This window comes from Heptranchias perlo, chromosome 17, assembly GCF_035084215.1.
Source record: "Heptranchias perlo isolate sHepPer1 chromosome 17, sHepPer1.hap1, whole genome shotgun sequence".
Classification (NCBI taxonomy): Eukaryota; Metazoa; Chordata; class Chondrichthyes; order Hexanchiformes; family Hexanchidae; genus Heptranchias; species Heptranchias perlo.
Window position 1 is genome coordinate 36,900,565 of NC_090341.1, and position 21,962 is coordinate 36,922,526.

The 21,962-nt window shown below is 39.4% G+C and overlaps 1 protein-coding gene across 7 annotated transcripts in view; it reads right to left on the reverse strand.

Moving 5' to 3' along the window:
• Positions 1–21,962, reverse strand: part of foxp1b (forkhead box P1b) — a 413,548-nt gene that overhangs the window by 39,059 nt on the left and 352,527 nt on the right. For 5 of the 7 annotated variants that reach the window (XM_067998895.1, XM_067998898.1, XM_067998894.1 and 2 more), the window contains 4 exons: positions 18,971–19,075; positions 13,600–13,687; positions 6,399–6,482; positions 5,624–5,677 (listed from right to left, as the gene is read on the reverse strand). In XM_067998895.1, the coding sequence (XP_067854996.1) occupies positions 5,624–5,677; positions 6,399–6,482; positions 13,600–13,687; positions 18,971–19,075 (331 nt within the window). The remainder of the gene's footprint in view (positions 1–5,623; positions 5,678–6,398; positions 6,483–13,599; positions 13,688–18,970; positions 19,076–21,962) is intronic. The other 2 variants (XM_067998900.1, XM_067998899.1) reach the window with 1 other exon arrangement.

Below are 21,962 nucleotides of genomic sequence, written 5' to 3' on the forward strand. Positions count from 1 at the left end.
AGAAAAGTTTAACTCAGTGAAATTATCATTATTTTTCCTCATTAAAGCTTTCTCCACTCATTCTGAGTTAGCATGTCCACTCGTCAAAGAATTTGCACTGAATGTCCTATGGCTATTTTTGAAATGTTACACGAGAGTTCCTTTTCTTTCACCCTTTAGATTTATCTCCTCAGTGCCACACTTACTTAATTCTGTCCCAACTGAGCAGTTTAATAAAACTAGCATTTTCATAGCTGAACAATATTAAATATGCTAAAATGATTATGGTAGGACCACCTACCCTGACCATAGCAGTCACTGTTTGGGACAGCTTAGCAGCAACCCTATAATGTGCTTATTTCCCTTGACAATGTTACTGGTGTTCGACCAGCTACAAACTTTTATATATTCCATTTGTAATTTTGGTTAGTTTCTATTTAGAAATAGAATATTGAACTGCATTCTCTCAAAACTTGAATGCACACAAGCCAACTTAGAAAACTAGCAAAAGCTGACAAAGCCCCCATAAAGCTAGCAACTTAAAAATGGCACTGAATATTAGCATGCAAATAGCAAGTAATTGCAGAGTGATTGCAGTGGGACACTGACATGGGCTTATACCTTAAACTCAAGGTATACCCAACATTCCTTTACTACTATTCAAGAAAAAAAAGTTAGTACATGAAAGCCACAAGTGGTGAAGGCACCCCACCCCCAGAAAATTTTGATTTTTGATACTTTATTTGGTGCATTTTCCAGCATATTTAAAATCTACATTGAACATGGGCATTGCATTTTTAAAATCTAAAACAAAATGATATTTGCTAAATTTTATTGAGAACTGTTCTCTTGGAATTCACACTTTTGTTATACTCCAGTAACAGCAGATAATCTATTCTTGGGAAGAAAGGATTCTCCCCAGGTTTTGTAAAAATTCCATAATATGCAAATAAGGGATTGAAAACCCAGATTTATTGACCAACCAATCATTCCCATCAGGGCTCTGCATGGTAAATTTAGAATTGTATAGATTCCTTGCAAATGTTACACTAACTGGTGGTATGTTTCTTTAACCGGGGGGGGGGGGGGGGTGCGCAAAGGCATGTTCTTATGAAAGAAAATCAATTTTTTCATTAAAATGGCACTCTTGTTCATTTTAAATGCTATTGCACATCACAATTAGTGTGATTTTAATCTATGAAAAAGGATAAAATAAAGTGATATTGGATTGTCAACATTTCCAGTTTTTAAGAAGTCATAATTACCCTTCTCCTCCAATCCCCTCTCCAAGTTCACAAAGGCACTCTATTCCCTCTAGACACATTTCACAAAGCCACTGCACCCCATTCAACCCCATATCCAGTTTAGAGATATTCTTTTCTTTCTGCTCCTCAATTTAACCTAGCAGTCCTCCCCCTTCCCTCGGTTCAAGAAGGCACTCTTTCCCCCCTCCAAATGCTCTGATTAAGCTGTCATTCTTCCTCCCTCAGCCCTCTGAATCCTGTTCCCAGTTAAAATTCCATCTAGAAAGTTGCAAGCTGCTTTCAGTCTCAAGGTTCTGAGATTGGCTTTGGTCATAACTGTAATCAAGGCCATAAGATATCAGCTGTTTCTGAATCCTTGATAAATGTATCTCTGTTAAAAGAGCTAGACTCGGGGTAAAGTTAATGTCCTGTGATTTCTATATGAGGTTCAGTTCAGTGAAGTATGGATTAAAGTTCCCAATCTCAGAAGTTCGGCAAATAGATAGGTCAGCGTGTAGCCTATTAGGTGCAGATGTGCAAATATCTAGAAAAGATCCTTGGGGCTGAAGTTAGCCCAATAATTTAAACCATGTACCAGGAGCAGGTATCCACAATTTGAAGAAATTCAATGTGTGACTCTCTCTCTAATGGCTAGGTATAAGTAAGCATATTTAATTTATGATGGCAGTCTTCCGGAAAAGGTAACTCTGATGATGGAAGCAAAATGCAATGTTGAGTTTCTCCTTTTTAAGAAGCATTTTCAATTTTCTAATGTCCACAAATCGCCTGAATTCCTCTATATTTTGGGTGATTATAAAATAACAGGAATAGAAACTGCTGTTGTCTGGAATTTAGGAGAACAATTAGGAACATAGGCATATAGGAACAGGAGTAGGCCATTCAGCCCCTCGAGCCTGCTCCGCCATTTGATAAGATCATGGCTGATTTGTGATCTAACTCCATATACCTGCCTTTGGCCCATATCCCTTAATACCTTTGGTTGCCAAAAAGCTATCAATCTCAGATTTAAATTTAGCAATTGAGCTAGCGTTTGCGGAAGAGAGTTCCAAACTTCTACCACCCTTTGTGTGTAGAAATGTTTTCTAATCTCACTCCTGAAAGGTCTGGCTCTAATTGTTAGACTGTGCCCCCTACTCCTAGAATCCCCAACCAGCGGAAATAGTTTCTCTCTATCCACCCTATCTGTTCCCCTTAATATCTTATAAACTTCGATCAGATCACCCCTTAACCTTCTAAACTCTTGAGAATACTACCCCAATTTGTGTAATCTCTCCTCGTAACTTAACCCTTGAAGTCTGGGTATCATTCTAGTAAACCTTCGCTGCACTCCCTCCAAGGCCAATATGTCCTTCAGAAGGTGTGGTGCCTAGAACTGCTCACAGTGCTCCAGGTGCGGTCTAACCAGGGTTTTGTATAGCTGCAGCATAACTTCTGCCCCCTTGTACTCTAGTCCTCTAGATATAAAGGCCAGCATTCCACTAGCCTTATTGATTATTTTCTGCACCTGTTCATGACACTTCAAAGATCTATGTACCTGAACACCTAAGTCCCTTTGGACATACACTGTTTTTAACTTTTTACCATTAAGAAATTACCCTGTTCTATCCTTTTTTGATCCAAAGTGGATGACCTCACATTTGCCTATTTGCCACAGTTTTGTCCATTCACCTAATCTATCAATATCGCTTTGTAATTTTATGTTTTCATCTACGCTGCTTATAATGCCATCAATCTTTGTGTCATCGGCAAACTTAGATATGAGACTTTCTATGCCTTCATCTGAGTCGTTAATAAATATTGTGAATAATTGAGGCCCCAAGACAGATCCCTGCAGGACTCCACTAGTCACATCCTGCCAATGAGTACCTACCCATTATCCCTACTCTCTGTCGCCTTTCGTTCAGCCAACTTCCTAACCAAGTCCGTACTTTTCCCTCGATTCCATGGGCTTCTATCTTAGCTAACAGTCTCTTATGGGGGACTTCATCAAATGCCTTCTGGAAGTCCATATAAATAACATCCATTGACATTCTCCTGTCCACTACTTTAGTCACCTTTTCAAAAAATTCAATCAGGTTTGTCAGGCACGACCTACCTTTCACAAATCCATGCTGGCTCTCTCTGATTAACTGAAAATTCTCGAGGTGTTCAGTCACCCTATCCTTAATTGTGGACGCCAGCATTTTCCCCACAACAGATGTTAGGCTAACTGGTCTATAATTCCCTGGTTTCCCTCTCTCTCCTTTCTTAAAAAGTGGAGTGACAGGTGCAATTTTCCAAACTAGAGGGACAATTAAATGGGAAGATAACATTGGAGGTAATTTGAAGGGGAAAATTACCTTCAAGAGCAAAGGATAACTTTCAATCTGAAGTTCTCGTCCCATGCATTGGAATCATTATAAATCTCTCTTACTAAAGCCTCATGTTTGGATAGACAGTTGCATTGTTTTGATGAGTGTCACATTTTTGTAAGTGAAAAAGCAATCTCATGAAGAGTGTGGCAAAAAGACTTGTTTGAATGACTTATTCATTGAGTGCATCTCTGATCAGTCACAATTTTTCTGAACAACCATCATCAGTTTTTCCACTCTAGGATGCTGATCCGAGCAAACCCTCTCCCCATCCCCATACTTTGGGGGTCCAGGCCATGATCCCAGCTGAGCCCATGTTTCCAATTGTGCTACAAATAACAATAGGAAATCTTACACTGCCTTTTGGCTGAGACTTTAACTTGAGGCTCTGTCTGTCTGTTTTGTTGAATGTAAATGATCAATATTCAAAAAGCGGAGAGTACATCTAGTGTTCTGGCCAACATTCCTCCCTCAACCAACACCATTAGAAACAGATTAAGTAGTCATTTTTTCTCATTTGCTGTTTATGGGACCTTGCTGTGTGCAAGTTGGTTACTGTACTTGTCTACATAACAATGACGGCACTTCCAAAGTAATTTGACACATCTTGAGAAAATAATAAGGTGCTATATAAATGCAGGTCTCTTTCTTTCTCTAATTAACTTATAGCAAGTAGTAATTGGTTAAAAAAAACTTTGGGTAATGAAAAAAAACTGATAGAATAGTCTGTTATAGAAAAGGCATTCAACTCAAACTCAAAGAAAGGGGAAGTACCACACTATAGAATTGGACAAAAGGGGAATGGATCACTTACAGGGTTGAAAAGGAAGATATCCAACAAACAAGTAACTATTGTCATATGAAAAAAGTCATTATGCATTTGTAACTTTGCTGAAAATTGCATTTAATAACCCTTTTTGTTTAACTAAAAGTAAATTTATGAGACAAAATTCTATGAAATCTTACATGGCAAAGCCAAACTACACTTGGTTATGACACTGCGAAGGATGACACAGAATGGATTTGAGAAGCAGTGTTACAATAAAGTCAGTTTGTATAACACAGCAACACATGACTCACGACACTTGGCAGAAAATTATGTTTGTAAATTAACTATTTAAATGTATTATTTATAATTTTGCATTTCTTTTTAATGTTTGAACACAACATCATTTTGTTTAATTTTTAGGGGAAATGCATTACAAAAATAGTAAACAGCTGAAGAAAATAAATGGTATGAATCTTATACGCTACTCTCAATTGTTTTACTTCTACTTTGTTCTTAATATTTTTTCAATACTTTTAAGTTTAATAATGAAATATCCCCTTGTAGGCATCATATTTATACATAGAGAATCAAATTTAACAGTTTAATTCTAACACTGGAATAATTTGTACGGTTGTTAAATCTATGATTGTTAACAGAGATTTTCACAAAGATATTTTCTTAATTATCACTAATACTAAGACATGGTATGCATCTTTTTACACTGTTCCTTGTTAGACAACTACTCTGTGCAGATGAGCCACTACTATACCATTATCCTGCATCAACACATATTGACTGAAGTTGCAAGTAGCAACTAAAGGCCCAGTCATGCTCAATTAATTCTCACATATTGATGTTGAGTGATACTGCTGTTGGCTGGGTACCTTCAGAGACTGAATAATACATGTTTCAAGCAAGAAATAAGGTAATCTTTCCACTATAATTGATTAGTTCATTTAAAGAATTACAGGACAGTAGCAGAATAATGATTATGATGTAATCTGCCACCTGTTAACATTAAGTGGAATGACCTTTTGTACGAACATTATTAGAAGTTTATCGAACTCTATAGTAAATTCCTATGAGGTCTTTCTGGCTTTTGTTTTTTCCTGCTCTGTGCAAAGAACAGTGGTTCATTCTTCTTCATTGCATAATGGGTGTGTGTGTGTGTGTGTGTGTGTGTGCGTGTGTATACGTGCATGTATGCATGTGCACTACTGTATCATGTATAGTTATTAGGTTACAAATTATTTATTTACCTTATTCTTTGGAATGGCCAAACACAGCTCCTTGATTTTAGGCATCAGAAAAATCTTAGAGAAAAGAATGAAAAATTGTATTTTCACTTTTTTCTTGTTTCTGAAAGACTAATTTCTCCCTTCCCCTATGGGAATATTCTGATAATATGTTCCCTTCTTTTAGCTCGGAGGGTAGAATGCCCGTTTGTACGACTGCCATCCACACCCCTCTATGATCAGCTGACAGGAAGTGCACTTTTGTAGGATGGGACAAGGTGTGCAAGTATTTCAAATCACTTATTCATAATGGCAGCAGCATTTAATACATTGTGCTCAATGTAGCAGTACAAGCAAGAGTTGGTATAACTCAGGCAGTGAAGGCAGGTAAGCTCAAATACTGATGAGGAGGGAATTGAACCTTCCACTTTGGACCTCAATACACCACCGCTAAAGTTACGAGATCACCTTATATTCTAATATTTCTTACTTTATTAAGGTTGTTAATAGTAAATCCATCCACAAGTGGAGTGGCACACTTCACCAGTAGTTTCAATACTTTCTTAAAAAAAATGGATGAACTTGTGAATCTGCCTACTACTGTGAGCCAATAGTACACATTATACATAAGATAATGACAGTAAAAATAATGTGAACGTTTAGAGCAAGTCGGTAAGAGGGTTAATCCAAAAACTGCACAGAAGTAAGTATAAACAAAATAGATGCATGTGTACTACTGCAAATTAACAGGTTGATCATTCTAAACATTTGTCACCTTGTCCCATAGATCACTACTTACAGGCTGAGGAGTAGATTTTGGTTCAGTTGACTTCACATGCAGGTGTGTCATCATAGCTTGCAGGCGTTCTTTGTCTTTTGCAAGCTGCACAAATAATACATTTTAGCTTCCTAAGTAAAACCACAACAATAAAAAACAACTGCATACACACTTATTTATCATTCTTAGTAAAACTTTCAGTCTCTGCGTCAAACCAAATCATTTCTTTTTACATCGACTTCATTTTCTAACATCAAAATTAAATTAATGGGTTGATTAAAAAAAACTGAGATTTGTAGGCTTAGTGCTTTATATTTTGACAGATACTGAATGTATTCAAATGACAAAAGATACACACACACGTAGATAATTTTACAGCAATTTTGTTGCAAAGCATCAGTACATTAAACATCTGTCAGGTGATTTTAATTGCACTTTAAATTCAACTTTGACGGGTGTGCTAAATGAGCGGCAGCGGTATACACCCCGCCAGATTTCTTTTCCACGGAAGTCAATAAGAAGCGGCCGATCTGTTACCGCCCATTTTGCTCCCCCCGCCAAAGTTGAATTTCACTCTCAATGTCAGCAAAACACCCTAAATGTTAACGGGAGAATTAATATGCAATGGGATACACTTGGTCTAAAGTTCACATTGCTTAAAAGATAAAACAATTGCTCAATGTTGCTGCAAAACTCTGGGGAGTTGCTGGTAGAGATGAAAACTCTCGGCACCTCTACCTTTGCCTAACTGTGACGATATACGGAGGACACAAAGATTATGGTAGATAGACAATTAAATAGGAAACACCAGGAAAAAGGCCATACTTTCTAGAAGCAAATCTTTTAGAGTGCATTAGTAGTGCAGGTTAAAATACATATCCAGCAAAATGCTTCACAGGAAATACTTTAGTCTGTATTTTCAGAAGCAATTTTGTTTCCACCACTAATCAGAATAAAAATGTTTTAACAGCCCTTAGAGTGTCATTACTATCTGAATTAATGTAAGGTCTTCCATACATCTGATCTTTATTTCACTGTCACACATAAAAAGCAACTGTTTTATTACTGGTTATGAAAAATGTTCAGACTTTATTGTGGCCTTTTTACCTTGCAACTTCCTGTGCATTTACCTTTGAAGGCAGAACTACTTGAGTTGTTCAGAAACTCACGCATATGTCCTTTCAAGATATGCGTGAGGTTAATAGTGCTACTGCTCTCCAGTATTTCAGCCATACCTGGATTTGACTTTTAACTGAATGTTGTATATGGATATGTTACTGCTGACTGACCATAAATAGCAGACTTATATTGTATCATTTGACTTGAACTTGCAGCACAAAATATTGCTGCAAGATTTCTATTGCACTGATCGGTTTTTCCCCAAAGGTTACGCTGTTGTTGCTTTCCTCATTCGTTATATAACATACATGTACGTGGAACAGCTACATAAATCCCGTAGCTACTAGAGCATGTGGTGAAGTTTTTGGATGAGTTGCAATATGTGAAGGGCAGGGCTCAGGACATTGGCAAGAAGAGCATTGAAGTAGTGAGTCTGGAGGTGACAGAGGATGCTGCTAAAGGTTTAAGCAGCAATGCGGTGAAGTAATGGCTCCAATCTCCACAGTCTCATTGCCTTCTGAGCTCTCCCTCAAAAAATCAACTATTGCTGCCTTATCTAGGGATTCCATTTCTTGTGTGCGCTATTTTAACAGTCATTAACCCTCCACAGAAATTTAAAATTAACTCATTAACAAAAAATAGCACACAGAAGTAATTAAACCCCATGAAGTCTGGGATCTTAATGTCTGGGGCTTTACCATTTGCTGCATATCATGCCCTCTTATTTATGCCAGTTTTTCATTTAAACATGACATCAGTAGGGATTAAGATATGGTGATTTGGACAATGGAAATTCTTTCCTGCAGTAAATTCCCTCTCCCACTATAGTATACAGAATGTATAACCATATTTCCACTTCTAATATCTTCGTTGCTATATCTTGCTAATATTTCTCCATCTCAGTAGTTTTGTTTTGCATATTTGTCATTTTAATAACTACAGCTTTCCATGCCCCATGCTCCTGCCGTAGTCATTTCCATGGCGTACCTTTGCATTCTTCTTGAAGTTATTTATTTTCTTCTGCATTTCCTACAATACCTTCCCAGTGGCAGACATGGTGCTGACCTTGTCTGTGATGTATTTCTTTCTTCCTATATTCTTTGCATGCAAGGCAGCTGTCCTCCATTAAAAATGTCTGCGTTATTCCGTTACTCTGCTTACCGACACTTGGAGGGCTTTATCGCAAAATTTGCTTTTCCCTGTTGGTGCTCATATATTTTGTGCAACAACTGTGCACTCCATACTTAAATGGCTTTTTAGCTCCTTGAGAAGCATTAAAAGATTATTTCAGGAGCTTTGTGATTTGTTGGTACGTTATCGTTGTCGCTAACAAAATCATATTCTCACAAATCATTTGCTTAAAAGCGGTGTGGTTCCACAATTTTGACACCATTTCATTACTATTTAAAAAAAAACATGCTTTTCTCCCATTTTTAGCAAAAAAAGGAATGTCAGGCCCAAGATTCTTCGATTCTCAAACCGGTAGTACATTTCTGACTGCTTGCAAAATGTTTACGTGTCAATCTTGCCATGCATCATCCTTAATGGGCCTGAGGGTATCAAGGTCAACTACATAGTGTGGACTGGAGTCACATGTAGACCAGGATGGATTGACAGGTTCTTTTTTCTGACATTCATGGACCAATTGATTTTTATGGACATTTTTTCTATTGCCAGCCCACAAGTTACCACCTAAATTGAATTCAATTTCAGTACTTGCTATGGTGGGATTTGAACTCACGGGGCCCGATATTAGGAGGGAGGCGGGTTGGCAGCGGGGGGTCAACTGGGCGTGTGGGTAACGCGCCCAGTGAAATCAGTGGGTTTGGCATGCGATCGTAAGTAAATTGAAACTACTTACCTTGGCTATCGGGTTTCGCGCTGGAAAGCTGCGCAGCGGGTGGACTGCGCACCCGCATCATAGGCTGTCAGCTGGAGGAGCCCTATTTAAAGGGGCAGTCCTCCACTGACTGATGCTGCAGAAAACAGGCAAAATTACAGCATGGAGCAGCCCAGGGGGAAGGCTGCTCCCAGGTTTAATGATGCCTCACTCCAGGTCTTACTGGATGGGATGAGGAGGAGGGGGAGGACAGAGATCTTCTCCCCGGCGGACGGGAGGAAGTGGCCTGCCTCTGCCACCAAGAAGGCCTGGCTCGAGGTGGCAGAGGAGGTCACAAGCACCACCAACATATCATGCACCTGCATACAGTGCAGGAGGCGCTTCAATGACCTAAGCAGGTCAGCCAAAGTGAATACACTTACTCATTCCTCTACACTTCGTCTGCCACATCACTGTCCCCACCCCACATCTCCTTCTGCACTGCCAACACTACTCTATCACATCACTCCTCACAACCGCTCAAAGCTCATCCTCATCTTACCTGCACTTACTCACCTCGCCAGTACTCATCCCACTACTACCACTCAACCCAATCCTCATACAATCTCATGGCTCTATCTCATACTCACCCTCTAATGCATTTCTTTCACGGTCAGCCTCACCCAACCTGCCACTACCTGTGCTGCAGCCACAGGGCATGCATCACATATGTGTAGTAGGAAGCGTAAGGCAAACGTGTCGTGAGCATGGAGGGGATGCACAAGGGTGTTTGAGGGTTTGTCATGGTTTTTACTGATATTTGATTTCTGATCAACTCACATTACATGTTATATTGTCACCACTACTGCCACGTCTTGGCCATTCTTGACTGGCCTGTGCAATAATGCCCTGTCACGAGGCTCTCCATGAACACCCTTGATGCCACCCACTGGGTCACCCTACAGTGGGTGCATGTGTAGTTGCACAACTACTTTGTGAAGATGCCTGTTGCACAGCACTGTACTTTGTAGCTCCACGTGGCAGAGGTGGATGGTATGCCTGGCAAGGCAGGTGATGTTGGTCGCAATGGAACCCTCCCCCCACCCCGATCCACATCCTGACGGTGTGAGTGTGAGGGGGTCCACAAAGTAGGTAAATGTGTTTGGACAGCAGAGTTTAGGGTATGATTTAATAATTTGGAGTGTGCAGACAACGGTGTGGCAGGCAAAACTTTGTCTGAGGTGACAGAGTGCCCTGCTGCAATGAATGAGGGTTTACCTCGCACCTGTTAAATGGACCTTTGTAGCTGCCACTGGCTGCTGGCTGCAACACGCTCTGGGTAGTCCAAAATCCGAATTCTCCTAAAATCTCCAACTAATGAGGTCTGTAAACGTCCTCAAGTACCCAGATAATGATCTTAAGTGGGATCACGCCGGCTTTGATTGCCGGTGGGAGTCCCACATGTGCGGGCTGCGCGCACACCGATTCGCGTCATTGGGGAACCCGGAAGTGGGCGGGTTGGAGCCGGGATCCGGACCTGCTCCAGGAATCCCCAATTTTAGGAGCACCCCCGCCACGAGCGCAACCGCTTGGCCATCCGAAAATTGACCCCACAACCTCTGAGTTGCTATTTACTGTCCTGTCCAGCGCATCCTCTGTGCCTCCACCCCATTCCCATTTTCCCTCCTTGCTTCTGCTCTGTTTGTTTTCAAGCCTGGCTGCTGGCATCAGCTGGAACATGATTAGGAGGCAGGGCTACTTCAGTTTACATAGTGCAAATGAAAGGACTATGGGCCCGATATTAGGAGGGCGGCGGGTTGGCAGTAGGGGGTCGACTGGGCGCGTGGGTAACGCGCCCAGTGAAATCGGGGTGCTCCGCACACAATCGCAGCTTGATTGAAGGTACTTACCTTTGCTTCCAGGTTTCGCGCTGGAAAGCTGCGCAGTGGGTGGACTGCGCATGCACAGCATAGGATGTCAGCTGGAGGAGCCCTATTTAAAGGGGCAGTCCTTCACAGACTGATGCTGCAGAAAATAGGCAAAATTACAGCATGGAGCAGACCAGGGGGAAGGCTGCTCCCAGGTTTAATGATGCCTCACTCCAGGTCCTACTGGATGGGTTGAGGAGGAGGGGGAGAACAGAGATCTTCTCCTCAACGGTCGGGAGGAAGTGGCCTGCCTTTGCCACCAAGAAGGCCTGGCTCGAGGTGGCAGAGGAGGTCACCAGCACCACCAACATATCGCGCACCTGCATACAGTGCAGGAGGCGCTTCAATGACCTAAGCAGGTCAACCGAAGTGAGTACATTTACTCATTCCTCTACAGTCCGTCTGCCACATCACCGCCCTCACCCCACATCTCCTTCTGCACTGCCAACACTACTCTATCACATCACTCCTCACACCCACTCAAAGCTCATCCTCATCTGACCTGCACTTACTCACCTCGCCAGTACTCATCCCACCACTACCACTCAACCCAATCCTCATACAATCTCATGGCTCTATCTCATACTCACCCTCTCTTGCATCTCTTTCATGGTCAGCCTCACTCAACCTGCCACTACCTGTGCTGCAGCCACAGGGCATGCATCACATATGTGTAGTAGGAAGCGTAAGTCAAACGTGTCGTGAGCATGAAGGGGATGCACAAGGGTGTTTGAGGGTTTGTCATTGTTTGTACTGATATTTAATTTCTGATCAACTCATATTACATATTATATTGTCACCACTACTGCCACGTCTTTGCGAATCTTGTCTGGTTTGTGCAATAATGCCCTTTCCTGAGGATCACTATGAAGTGCCACCCATTGTGTCACTGCAGAGTGGGTGTAGGTGTATTTGCAGGGCTCTTTTGTGCAGACGACTGAGAGATGTCGGCGATGTCCCCGGTGGCACCCTGGAAGGATGCGAAGGAGAAGTTGTTGAGGGCAGTGGCGACTTTGACAGCGACAGGTAAGAAGATGGTGCTCGGGCCAGCCGGGAGCAACTCGGCATGAAGGAGGCTGCAGATGTCCACGACTGCATGTCGAGTGACTCTGAGCCTCCATGTGCACTGCTGCTCAGAGAGGTTCAGGAAGCTGAGCCTCGGTCTGAAGACCCTGTGACGAGGGTAATGCCTTCTGTGACGCATCTCTCTCTGCTGTTGCCCTCCCTCCTGCTGTGCAGGTGGATGTGTCACAGCACTGTGTTGTGGAGCTCCACGTGTCAGAGGTGGACGGCATGGCCGGTGATGCTGTTCGTCCTCCGAGGTCGTCATGACTGCAGCTACGGCGGCCCCCATCACGGGAGATGTATGTTTGAGGGGGTCTGCAAGGTAGGTAAATGTGTCTGCACACCGAGGTAAGTGTGCAAGTTTGTGAATTTTATTGTTAGGAGGAGGGTGGTGGAGGCCAAACTTTGTCCAAAGTGACAGAGTGGCCTCCTGCAATGAGTGAGGGTCTCCCCCCGCCACCTGTCAAATGGACCTTTGCAGCTGCCACAGGCTGATGGCTGCAACACGTCCATTTCAATTGGGAGTGTTTCCCCCAGTACGGGAAACAGTCCCAGTTGACTTGAAAATCCCCCCCTCCTAAAATATCAGGTCAATCAGGCATGTAAACGACATGAAGTACCTAGTTAATTACTTTAAGTGGCATCCCGCCGGCTTTAATTGCCGGCGGGAGTCCCACATGCACCCGGAAGTGGGCGGGTTGGAGCCAGGCTCCAGACCCGCCCCGGGAATCCCTGATTTTCGGAGCCCCGCGCCACGAATGCACCCGCTCGGGGGTGCGAAAATCGAGCCCTATATTACTAAAATGGGATCATAGTGTAAATGAAACCTTTCCATTGACTCTACGGAGGCCATAACGTCAATTGGTATGGCCATGCTTTCTTTTGTTGTAGACCAAGATGGAGAGGAACCAATAACTAACATTGGCATCCAATTGTGCCAGGTAATGGAGCCACAGAGGATAAACTGGAGAATGAAGTATGAAACACAGTAGGTTTTCTGCTTTTATACACCTTGCTGCTTAGCAAATTGGACTTGAATCGAAATGTGCTTGATTGTGGAAAAATGCTTAAAAGAAAGCAAATGATTTGGAGAATGGATAATGTCTCATAGTTCTATAGAGTGGAAGTATTGAGGATACATTACCAGAATGAGGATAATGGCCTCTGACTATGGTTAAGAACCTAAATTGAGACAGATGTTAGTTATTGTGTGCCTGTTACCTCCAGACATTTGATCTTGATAAACCAGTTGGATAATTGGGTCAATACATCTGTTTCAGAAAAAACTTACCTGAAGTTCCAGCTGCTGTACAACCTGCATCTGCACTCGACACTGTGCTGTACTTCTGTCATCCAGTGCATGCTCATTGTTGAGATGTCTGAGAAGAAATAAAAAGTGAAATCTTCAGATAATTAACATTCTTAAAAATACAGAAAAGCTGCTGTTGCTTTCCCTGAGACACCAAAAAAGCTCATATCCACTTGTATATATTTAATCCTTTTATTTAAAAAAAGGCATTTAATATTTCAAAATTGGTTATAAAGGCCTTTATGATTTACAAAAAAAGATAACAAGCCAAAAACTGACATCAAAAATGAGCTGGAATCAACATTTTAATGTGAAAAGAAGGTAAAATCCCATCATCCTGTGAAAGTACTGTTTTGTAATTCACCAAAATGACAAGAAATGATTTTCTCCCAGAAATGTATGACTGAATATGTATGGCACATAAAGCTTTTGGTGCCATTAAAAAGCATCCAACCTTTTTCTTCTCGAAGGTCTCCTTATTTTCTGAGCTTTAACAGTTAATTATGTCATCAAGATAACAGAAATCAAATGAAGCCAGAATGAAGGCAAAGGACAACAAGAATAAGAAAGATGGAATCTGTCACAAGCTTGAATTATGAATATAATTATGCATGATTATTTTATACTGCGAAGATGTTCCCTTTTTCTGCACGTTTATAACTAATCTAAATAAGTACCTTGCCAGCAGACAGCATATTTCATGATTTATATAAAATGGTCTAGATAAGGTTCGCATGTGAAGGAAATATGATTGGAGGATTTTTATCAGCCTCTGCATGAATTACTGTTTGAAAATGCTTATGCAGTAGCATTTCATTAATCATTTAATCATAATCCTAGCAGGATGTTTGAACTGATTTCACAAATACCCTTTCATTTCACTACTTCATTATGCTCACTAATGGATCCAATATATTATATATATCATAAATTATATCAGATCTTCAATGACCATGTAGGTCACTGTCACTAAGCATGCCTTCATGCTCAGCTCGGCAGTTTAGCAAAATGTCGTTCGTGCTTGCTTTCTGAAATTCATTTCTGTCATTTACTACACATCACAGCAGTGGACTGACCACACCTGGCCACAGTTTCAGTACCGTTCAGTTCATTTCAGGATTTTTCTCCCATCAGCAGGAATGTTCAACAATTCTTTGCAGACTTCGTTACATTAGATGGGTCACTCTCTTCTCGTAATGACAGCGTGGGTCACAGTGCATAATTAATAGGAAATGAAATATTCAAATATGCTCTAATGCAGCCCAGTGAAATGTGGTTTAAATAAAAAGGCTATAAAAGTGTGGAATTGACATAAAGAGAGACTATGAATGTTGGCATGTGTCACTTTTTAGACCTCAGATGAAGTGTATGCAAAAGCTTTCTAGTGAAATGACAGTTGCTAATGTAAATTGCTGCAATAAAACAACCAACTAAATAGAAATCCTTTAATGGGACAAAGCTAGCCCATCTTCCATCTAGTTGGTTTACCATCATCTCCAAGGCTTTCCTCACATTTAAACTAAATACAGATATAAATATTAACAAATACCCAGAAATGTTTCATGTATCTTTGGCCAGTGGCAGAAACAACAAATGTTTTAGGATTCACATTAGCAAGTGTGGATTTCCCAGTCAGCTAATACCTACAAACAACTAACTAATTTATAAAGGCAGGTATTATTTCCAATTTAAGGAATTAATCCATGCTTACTTTTAATTACATATTGGGCAAGAATAGCAGTTGAAATCTAAGGTAAGTAAAATGTTTCCCTGAGCACTGATTGACTCTGCTGTGTTTATTTTGGCTAGACTGAATTTATAGGTTACAGGCAAGAGGGGGAAAAATACAAAAAAATAGTCACATCAATGTGAGCTATAAAGTTCTCTCCACCCAGTGACATTAAAAATAGTTTGCCCTGTCTGAAACTTCTCTAACTTGTCGCCAATTTTCAGATGCTACGTATGATCTCATCTTCCCTCCTGGTAAAATTCCAGCACCCATTTTAACAGGACTAACCATTTCGGGTACTTTAAAATCTGCTGTCCTTCAGGAAACCAGTTAAAAATTTCTAGCTATGCATTTCTGATATATGCAAAAATTGTGGTTTTGAAGAACTAGGTGGAAGATTCATCATGTAATTTAAAATACTTTATATATGACTCAAATATGGTAAAGAGGGAGGGCCCCCTACTAGTTTTTACATACAGCCGGTTTGACACTCAAATTTCTGAGTGCTATACAGCAAAATTACAGTCCCCAATAACTCGTTTCAAGCTAAAATTGCAAAATGTACATTATCCATACATTTTGCAATTTTAGCATGAAACACATTATATTGATATAATCCCAGCAGAACCTGATGTCTGCCACAGTTGTGATGATCACCATTATTAACAACACACCTCCTTGGCTGAAACTGAGGATCTACTCTAGTTCCATGCTCATGAGTACTGTAGTCATTTTTATTTTTTAATATACTTCTGGATTGGTTAATAATTTAGGTGTTACATAAATTTGAGATAGAATCTTCTTTTGTGCTGATAAAAGACCATACTATATTTAGGATACACGGAAAGGCCACACTTATGCTTTAAAAGATTTTAAGCAAGATTTTAAAAGCCAACTAAATACTACAAAAATGAACAAATCTAAGGAATTCAAAAAGAGTTTACTATTATTAAATCAACAGGTGTATTAAACTACATTTTCACTTCCACATATTTTCTTTACAATACAGTATCATTGGTTGATATTTAAAGTTCATTATCAGTTTTTAAAATTAATACTGATCCACATATATTCAGACTTTAAAATAATTCATGTCATCTTTTAATTAGTTCCACCAGAGTTTTCAATTAGTTGCAATTTCCAAAAGTCCTGTGATTTTTGTGAATTTCAGGAGATCTGGTTCAATGGGCCTCTTTCAGTTGCATGTGGAGTTAGCACCTGGTATGATTTGTTATATCTTGTCTCATTTCCTCTCAAGACCATGAAAAGGTACGTCACAACTGATAATTATATTTCTATTTACACCCATCTACTGCCTATGTAATGGCCAAATGCCAGCTCCCCTGCTGAATTCCGGGTCTGACTACATCCTCTCTTTCTTCTTTCTCTCCCCCTTCCACTTTCCCTTCCATCTTCCTGATTTCATTGTATCTCTGCTGCAAGCAACTTTCTGCTGTTGCCAGCCAATCTCATTCAAAGCTTGTGCTCCCAAGATCTTTTGGGGTTTGAATGCTCTATCTTTAACACTAGGAGGATTTTTTAAATAAATAAAACAAAATATATTAAATGATCAATTTGCCCCAAACTAACACATAGTTTATGTATTTCATCTCATTTTATTTAAAATAAAATAAGAAAGTTTCTTTCATAACCAGTAAAAGAGAGTAAGTGAGAGTTTTTGCTCAGTTTTTTTCATAATTTTCCATTTTCTCAATGATTTGACCCAAAAAATGCAACATTTATCTTGCCTGTGATTTTTTAAACTATATTTAATTTTAATAAAAGGAATTTTAAAAATCTAACATGAAGAAACCTACTGATCTTTAATGGAAAAGCGAGTTAACATTGTTTTAATTCTAGTATCACTAGAGGGCACTGTGGCATATGGGTCACTCTGACCCTTTTAGGCCACTGTCCTAAAGGTTTTAACACTACTGTGCAACCGTTAAATTTGAACAGCTAAATCACCCTAAAACAATAAGTACTACATTTGGTTTTGCACACAACAAAATTTCAACTAATATCAATGCAACCTGATGAAGCTTAACACCTCCGGAACAAGGTTTAAAATAATTTATTTTGGGGAGGAAAAAAAGTCATGTAGTGTGAACGAAGTGTTCACATGGAGTTAATGATTTATCCAATTGTCTCCTCAAAAAATTCTAAAGAATGCTGAAAAAGTTCACAATTTACTGCACAGACTGACTTTTGTACGTAAATATTTGTTTAACATATTCTTCTTAAAACTACAAAACACCAACACTGCAGATTTATGCGGAAGTGTTTTGAGTCTACACATGGAGAATTCTGAAGGCCTTATACCCATGGAACACACTGAATAGAAGACTCTTTGTAATTAAAGTTTTTCTTTAAATGCTTTGCTGAGTTTGAATAGTCTAGACAAACAACTGAACTACACCACAGTGAGCTAATAAAAACAAGTTCAAAAAATCACTCATAATAAGTCTTTCTTTCATTTTCCATACAGATTAAACCTTAGCTGGGTTTATTTTACGTGAAACTTTATTAAAGGAAGCTGATGTAAAAATACAACAGTCAAGTGTCAGTAATTTGTTTTTAAGTGTTCCATTCCATTCTCTAAAGCTGTTTGTATACTTCAGTATTAAAAACAGATGGGATTGTATCACTGTCTGAAAAATTACCTAATTTCTTAGCCATTTGAGTACTGAAACTTTTTCAGTTTCCAAAATGTGACAGTGGTCTGATTACTTAACTAGAATGATTTTTTTTGTGAATATCAAATAACAATTACTAAATAGAATCAGGCACAGAATTTCTTAACAAGAATGGCCTCATTAGTTGACTACAGTGAACATGTTCTGTGTCTAACAAATACCAATTATATGCTAATACAGTTCACAAAGGGTTAAAACATCTGCAGTTTCGAGTTCACTTAGTATTTGGGTATTATGACATTTTCTCACAGTGATTTAATTAAAAAGAACTGATTTAATATATGAATTAATATTAATAGAGCTTTATTAATTGATCTGTTGAACCTCACATTTGAATTCCTATGAAGAAATGGTTTTCAAACAATGCTGATTATCACATAGGATAAGAGTACCTACTGGCACTGTATTGACTAACACTAACTGGGACAACAGTTGGCCAATTATGTTTGGCAGTTAATTAATAACCAGGAGTTTATGAGCCAGCATTGCAGCTAGCTTAAAAAACAAATAAGGAAATAAATATGCATACTGCTTACAAAGTCTGTTTTTTCTCCAGATATGACATCCATTACTGACAGTTATGGAATTGTACATGAGTTCATTTTTTAAAAAACTGTCTTAAGTGTATATCAGCCCAAATACATAACGCAACTGGCACAGCATAACTCTATCTTACCTTACTCCTCCTTCCACACTGCCCCCCCCCCCCCCCACCATATTATCCTCCGCTCGGCATAAACACGGGACTAGCAGTTTAATTCAGACCATCATTCCCATGGCTGCCGTTCTGTAGCTTTACAAGCAAGTTTACTGCAATTCTGTACATCATAGATAGTATTTTATTCGGGTCAACTGCATTAATCTTCTGGATTCCCAAGTTAATCAAACATCAATCAATCAATGGCTGAAAAACCAGAACTGGACTTACTTTAGGAAGTGTCCAAAGTCTTCACAGACTGCCTCACAACCTGGCCATTTACACACACCATGACCGTATAAAGGATGATTGCCCCCGTGTTCCTCATGGGATAAGCTGAAGAGGAGAAAACAGAATATGTATATTTCAGCCACAGCCAAGACTACATGCACAGTAGAGTCCCTTTACAAGGCTAAAACGCAGGAGAGCCGTGCAAAAAGGATACTATAGGGAGGAAATGTTATAAAAGGGGATAGAGCTATAAAAATTTGTTGTATCCAAGGTCGTGCTATATCAGAGTTTTAACGGGTTATGCATTTATATGGTTTCTCAGTTAGTCAGAGATCCATAATAAATGCAACTTGTGGTATATCAAAGAGCTCCATACTTTACAACAACGGTGTGGTTCAACTAACACAATGTCAGTGTTTTTCAGAGGATTATAAATTATGAGCATATAATCTACTTTCATAATTGAAGTTACTGTTGTGTTAATAAAATAAATGTACTTTGGAAAGTTCAGAAATGGGAAAAATGGTTGATTATTAAAATGTGCAAGGTAACTGTAACAAAGGTATTGTCATTACAATGCATGCATTAGATGGTCCTTCCTAAACAGGAAACAAACACTCAGTGCTGGACAAGTACTTAATACAGCATTTCTATATCCATATCACTGGAGTTCAAGTTTCACTGCAGCCTCTTTGTCAATATCAAACTTCAGTCATTTCTTGGAACAGGCTACAGTAATGTTTACTACAAAGACAATAAAAACAGGAAGCAAATATTCACTGTTAAAAGTTAACTTTATACAAAGCTAACGATACTGTACACTATTTAGGATTATTCCAAATACAGCAAAAAAGATAAGATAAAAGACAATGACTTTCATTTTCTAAATGCTACGTTACTCATTTTTCCAGAAACAAATCACTATGAATACACCAAACAAGCGATGGTTTGGTAACATGTCACTGTAGGTTCAGGCCTTAGCAAATATTAGCGACCTAACCAGCTTACCACAATTGTGGTGAACTTTGTCTGTCTCTGATGGTTGTAGGATGGGCCATTCCTATATGGGATATGTGAGAGAAGTCCTGTAAACCTTTGGCCACTTTACAGTGGATGTGTATCTATTATGGCTCGTCTTATGGAGCAGCAATGGAATGAGGTCACAAATCTGTCGGCCTATCTTCATGTTGGAGAATCGTGATAGGGAGGTGAGATGCTGAGAAAAGCATGGGTAGGCTAAGATTTTTTTAGCATGATTCTAAAAATAAATTTCTACTTATAATTTAATATTAAGTACATTTACCTATATTGCTCATTTTCTTCTTATAACCAGCCTGAAAGTACGATTTGACTTCACTTGTCTGAGTCACAAGACACAATTGATCCAGGTCATGTGGTGAACAGTCAGATGTTATCTCTGTTCAACTGAGTGATAAACCACATCCCCCTTCATGTATTTCAATGCCATCAGGACTTTCATTAGTAAAAAAAACATTTCAGAAGTCTCTTCGAAATATCTTGCAGTGAAGCTCTGACACAATTGTAACATCTGCTACACAACTGACAAATCACTAAATCAGTGATGGTCCCAAGAATTTGGCTTTCAAGTTCAAGCATGAGATTCAGCTGACCTTTCTCCGAAAGGCGAACTTATATTTTTATCTGGAGTGACACCACTACTGTCCACTTCTAATAGAGAGATTATAATTAATCCAAACTGGAATGTTATTTTATGAAGTTTCATCATGCTGAGTACCTTGCCTGGTGATGACAATGAGTTGTTCCCAGGTTTCAGCCACTGACACTCTATGTCAGTTACTAGGTATGCAAGAGGACTCAAGGAAAACTGGCCCTCTGATTCTTCATTTCTTCTACGGGCAGAAACCTGGCCAATTTTGACACCTTCCCCCAGGGGTAAGGTTGAAATTGAGAACTCAATGCATGGGAAACCATTTATTCAAACCTGTGATCTACCCTGCTGTGGCATAGCACATTGAAGTTCCAATACACTGTGCCGGCATAATGGTACGCTTCAATATTAACACTGCCTCTCACAGTGTAGCAGCCCACCAGCTGAGAATATCAGATTGATGCATATAGGCTTGGTATTCCTGGATTGTACTTAATGGCTCTCCATGAGATGTGATGTGCAAATGGTATTTACAAAGAGGCACCAATTCTCAATATTTTAATCTGGACTGTTGTTTAAATATTATTAATGTTATAATGCATTACAATTTCAAAAACAATTTAAACATTGAGTTGATATACAAAAGGGGAATATTTAATTGTATAGTTTTTTTAATCTGTCAATAACATAAGACCATAGGATCGAAAATCGACACGTAAAGCCATCGAATGTTCAATTGTCCGGCAATCATGATGCCTGTTCTGATAGAAACTGCAGCTTCAGATTGGGACAGCATTTATATTGCTGCACCATTTTAAATTATGCCAGGATAAATACCATTTCTAAATGGGGGATACATACCTTGAGAACAAGGAACCCAATACTGCTCATAATACTGATCAATTCATGTTAATCTCCTCGAGCAAAATCATTATTAGTTTAAATAGAAGTTAAGAGTAGCTAACATCTGCTTGAGCTGAGAGAATTTCAGGAGTGCTCATCAAATTAAACACCTCTAAAATCCAATGGGCTTTTGTTTTGAAAATAGTAAAATGTAATGTGTGCTATATGTGCATTGTTTGGTGATTCGTGGTAATTCTAGCTTAATTTATATGGTTAAATAGATGGTGAACTGATTGCGGTTGAAGTATTTATGTGTTAAAGGGCAACACATAAACATCTTGATATGGTGTAAATGCTAAGCAGTATAGCTTTATCAAGACTCTGGCCCTTGACTCTGAGACAGTTAAGTGGTTGGGAAAGCATATAGGCCTGAATTTGATTACATTCTAACAAACTGCTTAGTCTGCTCTTTTACCCACATCCTTCTTGTAAAGTTATGGTATCCTTCAGTTGGCCAAG